The sequence below is a fragment of the Hippoglossus hippoglossus genome, chromosome 9, assembly GCF_009819705.1.
Source record: "Hippoglossus hippoglossus isolate fHipHip1 chromosome 9, fHipHip1.pri, whole genome shotgun sequence".
In the NCBI taxonomy this organism is placed as follows: Eukaryota; Metazoa; Chordata; class Actinopteri; order Pleuronectiformes; family Pleuronectidae; genus Hippoglossus; species Hippoglossus hippoglossus.
Genome location: NC_047159.1, coordinates 16,908,956 through 16,921,632, shown reverse-complemented (window position 1 = coordinate 16,921,632; position 12,677 = coordinate 16,908,956). Strand labels below are relative to the sequence as shown.

At 41.0% G+C, this 12,677-nt stretch overlaps 1 protein-coding gene across 2 annotated transcripts in view; it reads right to left on the bottom strand.

The window, feature by feature from the left end:
• Positions 1 to 12,677, bottom strand: part of LOC117768056 (EGF-like repeat and discoidin I-like domain-containing protein 3) — a 112,660-nt gene that overhangs the window by 77,747 nt on the left and 22,236 nt on the right. Inside the window, exon 2 of one of the 2 annotated variants that reach the window (XM_034596132.1) lies at positions 7,198 to 7,227. In XM_034596132.1, the coding sequence (XP_034452023.1) occupies positions 7,198 to 7,227 (30 nt within the window). The remainder of the gene's footprint in view (positions 1 to 7,197; positions 7,228 to 12,677) is intronic. The other variant, XM_034596133.1, reaches the window with a different exon arrangement.

Genomic DNA, 12,677 nt, shown 5'->3' with positions numbered 1-12,677 from the left:
AGGAATGTACGATAGCTTTCACAGAGCCCCTGTTCTCTGAGGGACAGGAGGGGGGGGCGGCCGTGACAGGCTTCTGGGCTGTTTTGACGTGACGATCTATAGTCACACCAAAGCGTACTGACAGCCTCCCTAATGGAAAGTGGAAAAAAAAGGGCAGTGAGGGAAGGAGGCAGAGTCAAAGAGAATGTGTGAGAGAGGTACAAAGAGAGTGAGCTCTGTATAACAGCTACGTTCAAGTCTGATTTCTGATTTTTTGCTTGGATAAAAAAGCCTCCAAAACATTACGAAGCACTATTTGAAAAAAGTATTGATTTCACTGATATTGATTTAGTGATACTGTGATGCATGAGGCTGGATGACAGTCCTGAAGCGAGCACTTGAAGGTGAGGGAAGCGCTGCGTACTTTCCCTACGTGTTGGAAAAGTCAAAGCATGCAGCAGTGTTAAGAGTCAGACACCACAGTCACATCAGCACAGAGATAAAAGATTTTACATTCACCCTGCATGTTGTATCAAAATCAAAACAGCGTAGACAGGATGAAAACTAGCTTTGGCAATAGGAAAACTCTTCTGGGTGAATCTACATCTTCCCAGGGTTTCTACAGGTTTCAATAAGTTAAAGTTAAGACTCATCAAAACCATAATGAATGAAATTCAGGACCAATGCTAAGTACGACAGATGTGAAGGAATATCTGAATAATTGAAGATATTGTGAAGTAGCCTAATGTAGAGAATAACCCTCAAAATGCCACAATATCTCAACAACTACAGGCAGAGACGGCAAGTATCAATAGACAAAAATTCAATTTTTTTCTTAAGAAATAAAAAATATAACTAATATATAAAAATTAAGAAATGTTAAATGAATGTTGACATATTTAGGACCTACCTAAATGTATTTAGGACATATTTTTTAAGACCTATAATTATGATAACTGAATTTAAGAATATTATAGACATTTAAGGCCCTGTGGAGCATTACATTTTTAATTCATGTATGTCCATTATGGGAAGTAAAGTGCTATTTTGTGCAAAATTAATTCATGTGTTTGCGGCACCACCTGACCAATTCAGTATAGCATGAAGTGATAAATGAATGATTGGTATGAGGGGAGCTGCAGGCTGGACTGGGCAGAACACATCGAGGAGAAAACAAGCCCCCTTTTGATACACATAGTGTGTCATCTGAGCAGATCTCAACAGGCTGTCGGTGGATGCTCACTCCACCCTGCGTGGAAGTGGCGTGATGCGTGTCTGGAGGAAACATTGGCAGCTTTCTTGTGTGAATGTCAGCTGCTGCTCTGCTGTACAAGCAGACCTGTGATTGATGTGAGCCTGTGTTGTGTCCGGCACGAGCGCCTCTCTGGCAGCGAAGAGAGGCCGATCAATCAGTCGTGAAAACCCGACCATTGGTTAAACACAGAAAAGCATCCTTTGTTTCCTCGCAGTTCAATCAAAGGGAGGCCGGCCGTTTTCAGGGTCAAGGCTCCGCACAGCATGTGCTCTTTCATCTCAGCTGACGGCTGTCACCAACGTCAAACCCCATCTAAATGTGCAAGCAATACTTCATTCATTAAAGTGAGGAGGATATATCTGTATATTTAAACACAGCTGCTTATAAATTATACTACTTACAACCCAAAAGTTGACTATCCGCCAGTGAAGCTGAGAAGCTTGAGGTAATAAGACTTACTTGACTTTGTAAGAGGGTTATAATTAAATACTGTGCCTCTTGTTGTTCACTGTGCTTTTCTATTACAGAGACCCAGGGGAAATGTTTCGCTAAAAGAAATGTGTGTGATGTTTTGCAGGTAACATTTGAGTGCCGGGAACAACAAAGACCTCTCGCTGCCACTTCCCCGAGTGTTCACTTAATCTGAATGGTTCCTCGTGATTGCGCGGGGTCACGAGGAACCATTATTGACTGTTCCATGATAGAGATTTCTACTGATTCCTCTGGCAAGTGGGTCATGTTGTGCGGCTGACCATTTACTGCAGAGCAGCAGCAGACAGGGTGCTTTTAATGTAACAGCTGCTCAAACTACTAACACACATCTGCACACCAGTTTTGATTGGTTTCCGTTGACAACTGCACTGAGCAACAATCCCCGCGTTACAACAACTTCCTCTAACAAATTCTTTCAGGGATAGAAACCAAGACAACTTTCAATTAAAAACAGAGCTGGAAATGTAACTCTCAGCTCTGACTTTCAGTATAAGTCCTCCCAGTTAATAATGGTAAGAATGCGCTTCATCCACCTTGTTAACCTTCCCTCTAACTGTAAGCAGGGGAATCTGTCTGTATTTTGATTTTCTCAAAAACTCCTCAAAATATTGACTTCAAACCCAAGGATGTGCGGTGTCAAAGTTGTTTTGGTGAGCGATTTTCGAGAAAATTAAACAGAAAAACTTCCTTCCATTCATTTAAAACTGCACTGGCTGTTACCATGGTAACCTTGTTATCTTTTTGATTGAGACATGACCTTTTGATGATGTGAAAGTTTGACAGCAACTCCCCTAGTGAAAGAAAAAAACATGTTAGGCTACCTGCGTCAATAATGGGAGATTTACATTAAAGCTCCTTCCGCTCTGAAAGTGCACCCGGCCGCATCCCACAGAAATCATGCATGGCCTAATTGTGTCAAATCTATTTTAACCCACCCTTCTCCTATGATGGCTTCACTGGATCACGGACTCATGGTCACTGCACCCATCCTTTACCTCGACTGATGAGAGCTGGCACTGTACCACCAACATTACATCAGTGCTCTCAGCGTGAGCCCGCGTCCGCTCATGCTTTCACGAGTCCTTGGTCCTCCTCTGCCATTTCAAACCCCCATCAACATTTGACAAAGTCAGACAAATGCGCTTGGAGCAGGAAGTTGTACGAATCAGGCAGAAACAAAATGGTTTGGAATGTGTGAAATAAATACCCAAAGGGAGGGGGTCGCATTGAAGATCAGCATCATTCCAGAGGAAAATCCCAGAGAAAGGCAGAGATGGAGGTTGCCTTGTCAGTAAATGCCATGAAAATGTCAACGCAGTAACCGTGCCTCTCAAAGGTCTTATCTAAAAAAAAATAGGTATTTTCCTGATTCTAATGGTGAGCAGTGCTGAATTATATAAGAGCAACTAGCTTTAATCTAATAAGACCGCAGATAATGAGCCAGGCTGTCTCCAACCTGTTCAATGGAGGAGTATTGTCCTCTGTTCTGCTTGGAAACCAAGAGGGATAGTTCACCCAAAAATAAAAATTCACTTTTGGAGTTTCAGGGGTAAAGAGCGTTGTAGCCAAATCCAATACAATTGAAGTAACTGGGGATCACTTCTTCAAAACGTAAAAAAAAACACAAAAGGCCTCCATACTGCTCCTGTGGTGTCATCCAAGTGTCCTACTTACTGCTGCAGTTCTCGCGAGAAGTCACGATAGCTGCAGTTACTGTAATAATAACTAGTAGGAGGATCACAATGGACATTTAGGCTAAAAACATGTAGTAAGTAAATGACGCAGTTTCTAATTGAATTTGAATGTTGGGGCCATCGCTCACTTGGATGACACCACAGGAGCAGCATAGAGGCTTTTACTTCAATTGTATTGGATTCTGCTGCAACACCGTTTACCCCTGAGACTCAAACACTTCACCCACCCCGCCATTGGCATAGCTGTGAGTAGATAATGAGTGTATTTTCATTTGTTTCTATCCCTTTAAGGCTCAATTATACTTTCTGCCCTCTCATTGGCATCTGCGGTGTTTTAATTGTACCACTGAGCTTTCACATTGACAATACAGTGTTTGTTAAGGCACCTAGTTAAAATTCCTGTCAGATAGTGTCCATTTCCCAATGACCTCATCCCCGGACCTTTTGGAATTAAACGACGGCATTTATTTTTGATATGTACAGCCTCTGCAATGGGGTTTGCAAAGTTTTCATTCGTGGTTGTTGATGTGTGTGGGAGCCAGCGCGCCCTCCCCTCATGGATCCCCTTGAAAGAACCGAACCCTGCATACCACAGAGGCCATTGTAAAAATAAAAGGACTTTTGCTTCAGTGATGCCAGGAACACTGTGGATCTGATGGACTGATGTTAGGCCAAACATTTGATTGAACAGTAAGAATACAGCCTGTGAAAAAGAAAACCAACACAGAAAGCCATGACGAAGCAGCACTTATTTTTATGCTACTTCAAGCAGGCAATTAAAAGGTTGAGAGTTTACTCTTTCAAAAAGCTAGTTAGCATGTGTGATATGTGTATAAAGTATCAACTGCAGTGCATTGAATTATAAAGTAAACACATGTAAAGACATGTCAAGCTACAAATGTGTACACTTGACAGATGGTAACATGATGACGTAGCACCTTTTTTTCTATTGGTCTATAATATCCATACACATATATATAATATATACTTGAATTCATATTACTCGTAACTTTTTTGTTTACACAATGAGCTCATCTTCTGGTGCTGGAAGCCCCTGAAGATCTAAGAGGAAAAACATTTCTTAATGTGGATATGTGAGTCTTTCCACACATAATGAAAGAGCAGGGCCCATTCAAATCAGTTGGTTGCACTTCTTTGTGACTGATCAAACACTGTTAAGATGCTTATTTAATACACGTACATTTAAGGTACAATTTTGTTTTTCTAAGAACTGTAATATGCAACATTAAAATTAAAACTAAAAATACATTAATACTTCTGTAATAGGTAGTCCTTGGATACCTTTAAAGATGCTTTATCAATCAAAAATGTTATTCCATTGCAATAGAGAAGAAAAGGGGTCACCACTAGATTTTTCAGAGTAAGAAAATCCCCCAGTCTTTTGTTTTTTTTAGTTAATCAAGGATTTCTATTTCTCACATAATCACATGTAATGAATAAATTCTACCTTATGTAGATAAAATGTCGCACATTTTCCTATTTCAACAATACACTGTGGCAGCAGACACATTTTAATATTCTGCTAAGGTTAGCACACTACACACACACATATATTCTCTCCAAACTTCAAACTTTCTATTTTAATGACAGCCTCAGAGGCCATGCTGATGGTTGGCAAATGTTCACAGACTGCACTACAATAAATTCAAATTAGCCTGGGCATAGACACAAAGATACACACAGGAGCTGAAGAAATACAGGGCAAAATATACAGAAGAACAACCCCCATCTTTATAAGAGCTTAGACAAAGGATGTAAATACAGAGATTATAGATATGAAGACTGTAAAAAAAAAAAGCAGCTGATAAATGCTAAATGCTTTAAACCTGTCACGAGTAATTTGGTCTTGCACATCACGCTGTCCTATTTTCTCTCTAAGTCCAGTTCCAGGTCAGTGGACGCAAGTCACACCTAATTCAGGTCATTTTCAAATCCGATAATCATTTCATGAGCTGTTTTCTGCATTCTGTCTGCTGTCTGAGATGTATACAGTACGTAGACATAGAGAAAAAACAAGACTTTACAAAAAACACAAGATTATAAACATTAATTTCTGCCCATGTCTATTAAACTCCTCAACAACAATATGTAATGTAGACGATGGCCACAAGGGATGTATATTATATTTATTAATATAAAAAGGTTGTGCATTATGTCACAGTGCAATATGTCATCATTGTCAGCAGATGTGTACGTGTATATATGAACTGTGGCATGTGAAAGTATTAAAAGTATTAAAGGCCAATGTGTGGGAGATTTTATTTTATTTTATGTCAAACTGCAGGCAGGACAGTGCCCAAAGCAAATTTCCCAATGAAGACAATAAAGTATTTTTAATAGATAATAATTATTTCAAAATGCTGCTGATGCTTGATGCTTAAAATATCAGTTTAAATACATTTGTATCGATACAATATATTTAGACTGAATTGTTCATTAACTCCGGTCATTTATATACATACTGCATATTTCCTTGAGAATATCCGCTCAATTGTTTGTCTATTGTAAGAAATTGAATTAATCCGACTGTAAAATTTAAATTGAGGCTTTTGACTTTGAACAAGTTGCCATTTGAAAGTTAAGTTTGCATTTCCAATTGTTATAATAAACTTTTCAACGTTCACTTTCAGTTAAATTGCAGCTGCTTCTGTCAGAACTGTCCCATTGTGTAAACATCCTTTTCCCGTCTAACTGATTAGAGCCTGAGATTACTCTGTGCTTAGCAGTACAACAACAAACTGCTGTGATTTCTGGGGCATTACGTCTTATCTCCATAAATCATTCTTGTTTTAACCCATTTGATCTGAAACAATCCAGCAGAGATTAATATTAATGGAAGACACAAAGACAAAGACAATTAGACGCTGAGGATTCACTAAGAAGCAGGAAGTTTGTATTCAGCTGCGGTACTCCCCAAAGATGAGAAGTGACATTTTAATTACAGCAGTGATGAAGATAAATCAGGTTCTTGTTTACTGTTGTCCTCTGTGGTCTTGCTTTTGTAATAAAACTCTCGTTACATTAGTTTTTTTTTCAATAATGGGGAGCATGACTCCTGAATGTTAAATAGCATCTCAAACAAAATCATTTTGAAAAAGGAGTTTCTGTATGATAATTCACAGTTCTTTACTTCCCCGCCGATTATATGCATATAAGAGCAGAACAAAGCACACTCAATGCACTCTTCAGGGATTCATTTCACATTCACATGGATATACATTTAAGGATATGGTGCATTGTGCTCTGGATGAAAGACGGAGACGTTCTGAGAGGCAGAAATTAATTCTACTCTTAAGATAACAGATTTCGAGGCAGCGCTGGCGCACACACTGGGAGTCATTTTCAAAAGCAGCTGTAGAAATGATGCTAAACACTCAGGTATGCAGGAAATGTCACCACGCAAAAGCAATCAAGCGAAAGCAATCATTTCACTGGGCTGACTGTGAAGTTCAGAAAACAATCTGAAAAGCCTGCACCAGAGGAAAAAGACGAGGTATTTCTCCGGAGCCGCACTATTAGGGGAGGTTAAAGAAGGGCTGCCTTATGAAATGAACTATCAAATGATGTAATCATGAGTGCTGCTGACCAGGCACAGTGAGTCGATGCAGGAATTAAGAGAGTCAGTAGTGATGAAGAAAGGACGGGGATGGAGAAACCGAGAAGAGATTTCTCCCTCCCTCCCTCTCTCATACACGCACCCACACAGACATACTCAAATGAAGGGAATCACGTTACCAAGCATAAAAAATGTCCCACCTGCTGAAGTTGGTTCCTCACCATCTGCTGCTGTTGAGACACAGATCAGGGAAAAAGGTGGGAGGAGGAGGAGGAGGAGGAGGAGGAGGGGAAGAGAGAGAGAGAGAGAGAGAAAAAACATATTAGCTTCATCTCAACAATGGGTCAGTGTATGTTCAGTGCTGCAGCTGCATGCAACACTGCAGATTCGACGACCTTATTCACTGCACTGTGCACCACCATGAGTGCAGTAGCACTGGACGTGTAATGGGCGCGAGCGTGCAGCATGTGAAGCCGGGCGCACCTGCTACCTGTGGTGTGCAATATCCTGCCGACAGAATTAGCGACGCTCCCGCCATAAAGAAACGAAAACCAGCCACTGTGTCGGAGCCCATCTCCCATTCATACGCTGCCACTACGCTACGTCCTGGTCGGTGGCCTCTGACTAATGCGTGTTCATCATTCTGAACCGGCCCCTGTGGCATACATGCTCTCGCATTCTGCATCCTTGGCTTTCGAGCCCCAGTTGAGCTCCGTGACTGAGATTTGGCCTGTCCACCGTCATTACCACAACCCTCTATCTCCATCATCGCATGTGGAATTACTTGAAAAATATGTGCCCGAAAGCTGGACCCAGTTGGAGCGGCTAAGGACAGTAGATGCACGGGGGTTACAAATAAAATTGGCATTGCCGTTAGGAGGAAATCGGGGCGTGAACCAGATCCATTGGAATGGGGAGGGATGGACGGATGGATGGATGGATAGACAGACGGATGGAATGATTGGTGGATTGACGGATGGACAAACATATGGACAGATGGACGGATGGATGGACAAACAAAGCCTGGACATATTGGGATTTGCTGCCTCATATTTAACTTGTGGGCAATTTCTCAACAGCCTAATGATGCGGCCTACCACTGAGCATGTTCGCTTAATTTAAGTATGATTGAACGCCATGTACATGTTTCCATCCAGGACATTGAATACTGATTATGTATTAGCATATGGAGAGCGTTAATGACACATAGATCATGAAGCAGACAGGGAGACAGTTATGGATGCCAACATTTCATGCAGCTGCAAACGCAACCGAATCCATCACAGACAACCAATCGAGTCTCACTTCCAATCTTTAAGCTGGAAACATGCACCGTGTACATTTTTCTCCCCTTCACAACCCAAACATCAATCGGTCTGCGTTCCCTGTGGTGCTTAAAACGAGGAAATAAAATAGGTCCATAAAGTGCTCTCTGAGGGGGTTAAAAACTGTTTTATCACCAGTGTATTTAAGGCAGTACCCTTTTTCTACAGGTAGGGGGCTGGACTGTAATCAGTTTATCTCCTAAAAAAGTCAAACTTAAGACCCCCTTGGAACAATTTGAACTCCACTTCGCCTCACATATTTTGTCCTTAGCTGGAGACTGAGGGAACCTTTTTTTTACCGGGACACTTTGGTGATAAACAGACAAAAAAAAAAATGAAAGAGTCAAACTCTGCTTTAAATGTGAGAGGAAGCTTTAGGTGAAGTCGCAAGGAGCCAAAGCCGTGCACTTCCCCAACCTCTAATCTGTTTGGCAGCAGAGGCTCCGCTTTGTGTTTCCACATGCACACGGGCCAATGTAATCCCAAAACCAAGCACATTCCACGCTTCACTTAGTTTGGGTTTTCTTTCTTTCTGCCACTTTCTATCTCTCTCGCTCCTCTCTAACCATAAGGGGTCAAGACACACACATGGAATCCCACAGACACATGCTGTCTGCAGTGTGTACACACACAATTACACACTCACAAAAGATAAAAGAGGGAAAGAAAAAAAAAAAGTAAACGCACCTCCGAATGCTGACAACGCTTCACACCCACACATAAATACGCATGCTGAGAAGGTAGAGGATGAAAGGAAGTTTGCTTTGTTTTTTTATTATTCAAGTGTTGAAATGGTGAATCATACAAGTGCGTGAAATACCGAGTGTTAGATGTACAATACACTGGTCTGAGAAATTCTCCTATGTCCCTAGATGCGTCAAAACCAAAACCTGCCATGACAGTAGCATCATGCGGCTTATTTCTCACAAACATAGCTGATTACAACTCAACCAGTCAAAAAGAAGCATTTACAAATGATGAACGTGAGCGGCCACGCCCTGTGGACTTTTATGAATGTAACATTTGTACAGGGATTTAGAGGAGATTTCAAAATATCGAGATATATATCGTCTATCGCGATATAGACTAAACATATCGCGATATTTGTTTTAGGCCATTGCGCCCAGCTCTAATATCAATTATGAGAATTAATTGTTTTATACTAATCAATATTACTTTAAATTATATTACTGATGCTTATGATCTCCTGACAAATGACCCTCTGCCGTCATGAGAGTATTTACTATTATCTCAAAGAAGCAAAAACAGAGATTATGTGACATTGTTAGAATAAAAGCTGCTGAAGGGAAAGTGGGGATTGGATGGTCGGGCTAACGAGGTGTGTGACTTTGACACATTAGCACAGTTCATGGCCCATCTGGTGCTGACAGGCAACACTGGTTTCTCTTAAACGTGACGGTTTTCTCACCATATTCAAATAGTTCCAGTTGCCTAACCTAATCCAGATCTGAACCAAATAGCAGCCATGCACAGATTTAGAACAGTCACATGGTTTAACCACTGAAATGTGACCTTTTTCTTGTCGTATGTATGAAGTTTGATTGCAGTAGAGTCTTTTTTAAAAGTGGCTATTCTAAAGGTGCTTGGTTTTCATTTAGCAGTTTTTTCTTTAATCTCCAGACATGATATTTACTGTATTTATGAACAGCTGTTTTGTAGAAAAGATGCAGGCTAATGATAATTCAGTGGATCCATAAATGGCTTCACAGGCTGGTTTTGTTCTTATCCGTCTCACTTTGCTGCTGGAGTCAGTGCTACAAATACTCAAGCAAGACAAAGACATAAGAACATAATATGTAACGTTGGTGCCGAGAGAACAAACAGATGTATACTAATAAACTAGGAGCAGAATAACTGACGGCTCCCTTATCTTGGTCACAGATTGATATTTAACTGGTCTAAATACATTCTGTCACGAAGCCAGATAAAGAGAGACTACTCTACTGGCATACATACAGTCAGCAATGAAAGAAAATGCCCGCATGATTCACAACATGTGTGGCCTAATTTCTTCCTTTGAGCAGTGAAACGTGCCGTTCATAAAATGCCGCAAATCTAACAGATCTGAACATTTCTCTCCCCATAAAAGTCGTCATCAAAGCTAAACCAGTGTGTTTTCTCCAGCAGTCAGACTATAAACTGATCTATAATGAATCTTGAAACAGTCGTGATTTAATACTCATGTGGTCTTTTTCAGAATGGGTCTCAGAGGAATAGAAATGGGATGACATAAACACTGACATTAAGCAGTCAGGTTAAAACTAAAACCTGTGCATGTTTTCTAGGGTTTATCAGACAGTGAGTAAAGGCAGGTGGTGAGTGTGCAACAACAATATCTTAGAGTTATAGTCCTAATGTTATTAAGGAAGACAGGTATATATTGTCAATCTTAATGATACGTAATGTTATGTACAGTTCTTCACACACACACAAACATTACATCGTATATTCCTCCAATTTGTACAACAAACACTTTACAAGCGTCTACATCTGAAGACGGCGCTAATAAATGTGTACAAACGTGGAAGGTTGTGGAGATGACTTATTCAAAGTGCCCCTCCTCCTTCAAAGGAGAAGGTCCTCTCTGTTGCACGATAAGCCTCCATCCTGGGACATATTGGTTTAATCTGACTGACAGCCAGGAGACAGTCATAACCATCCATAATCTAAATGGGAACCAGCCAGCCTGTCCAGCACAGGACTGATATGACCTCAAGGTGTTCGGCAGAGATAGAGGAGCCGGTGTGCAGGTAAAACAAGTGCAAAACACACACCTAGAGTACACACACACACACACACGTGTGCACACATGAGCATGCACAGGGAGGAGAATGTATATGCATATATTAAAATATACTGCATATTGAGGCATGACAGGTTTGTTGATTGATTGTTGTTTTGTCTACACTATGAGGGATAATCTCTCAACAAAAATGTCCATCCACAAAACCTTAATTTTACAAAATATCGCTGCCCAGACGAGAACACAAAAGCAACCGCAAATGCTCAAACAAGCACGACGCGTCAATAGGCGGTGATAGAGTCAACATCAACGGTCAGTTAAAAATGAGAGAAGAACGCTGTGGTCCAAATAATATTGGGCAATGATGCCAATGAATGTCGGTAATGTAGTTCGGTAATATTCAGCTGCAGCTTTGTAATTAGACCTAGCAGTAACTATTAACGTAGAGAATCCAGTATATAGCTACTACTGTTGTTTCTGGTGCTTGCTCGTGACGTCATTGTTTCCCAAACACAAAGATTCACAGACACCAAAGGTTTTTAAAATGTTCACATGACATCCCTGTTTTAGTGAATTAAGATGCAGTTTGTGTGTGGATGAGAGGCACAAACACAGAGGGAACATTTAATTATCTAATTATCTGCAATTTTTTCCCAGTAGGCTCCAAGAGGGTTTCATCAATCAAAATGAGCTTCAAATGCTTTGCAACCCACTCCTATAATAAGATGAAATGTATCAAATGTATACCAAGGTAGGTATAGGTCAGCGTAGTCAAGGTGAACTTGTCATACTTCTGCTATAACAAGTTGGTGACAAGGTGTTAATTGGCTTTTCACAGGAGTGAACGCTGAGAACTGATATAAACGACAAAACAGTTGTTCCTGAGACACATGGTGACAAAGACCTGCGATGGTATTTCCCAGTGCAACAAACACAGTAATCATGAGGCTGCACTTTATATCATCGGTGACTGGCTCAGCGTGAAGAGCAGGAGGGACACTGGGGAAACAAGTCATCAATACCTGAGGTTAGCCTCAAAATCCAGCCACAATATCATATCCAGCTGGGCCAAACACTGCAGTAGTTATTTTTACCACGCAGTCTATAATGAGGGATGGTTATTCAAGATGTTGCACTGAGGAGTGCAGGGTAAGCAGTGAAATCTGCCTCAACAGAAACATCTCCACTTAGTTAAGGCTGATCAGCAGGGAACGGATCACAGCCAGTGATCAAGGACTGATTTCCTCAGCCAATCATTTGCAATTTAGTGCAAAGTTGAACTGCAATTTCAGTCAAATTAGCAAATTACAAGTCGTGCCCTTGATGCGAACGTGACACACAAACATACAACGTGGCCTTCTTAGACCGAGCGGGTCGACTCTGTTTGTTCATCATCCACGATTTGGAGATTTATAGAGCTGATGAAAGATGTGGAAGATTTGTTTGAAGTGCGGGGGGGGGGGGGGAGTGGGACCCTTGAAGTGGGGTGTTAAACACATTTGGATTCCGTCTGATAAACCACGTGAGCGCACTTTCACAAGCTGACAAACACCTCCAAATGGAATCGGAGAAAGTGAGAGAGATGGAGAGC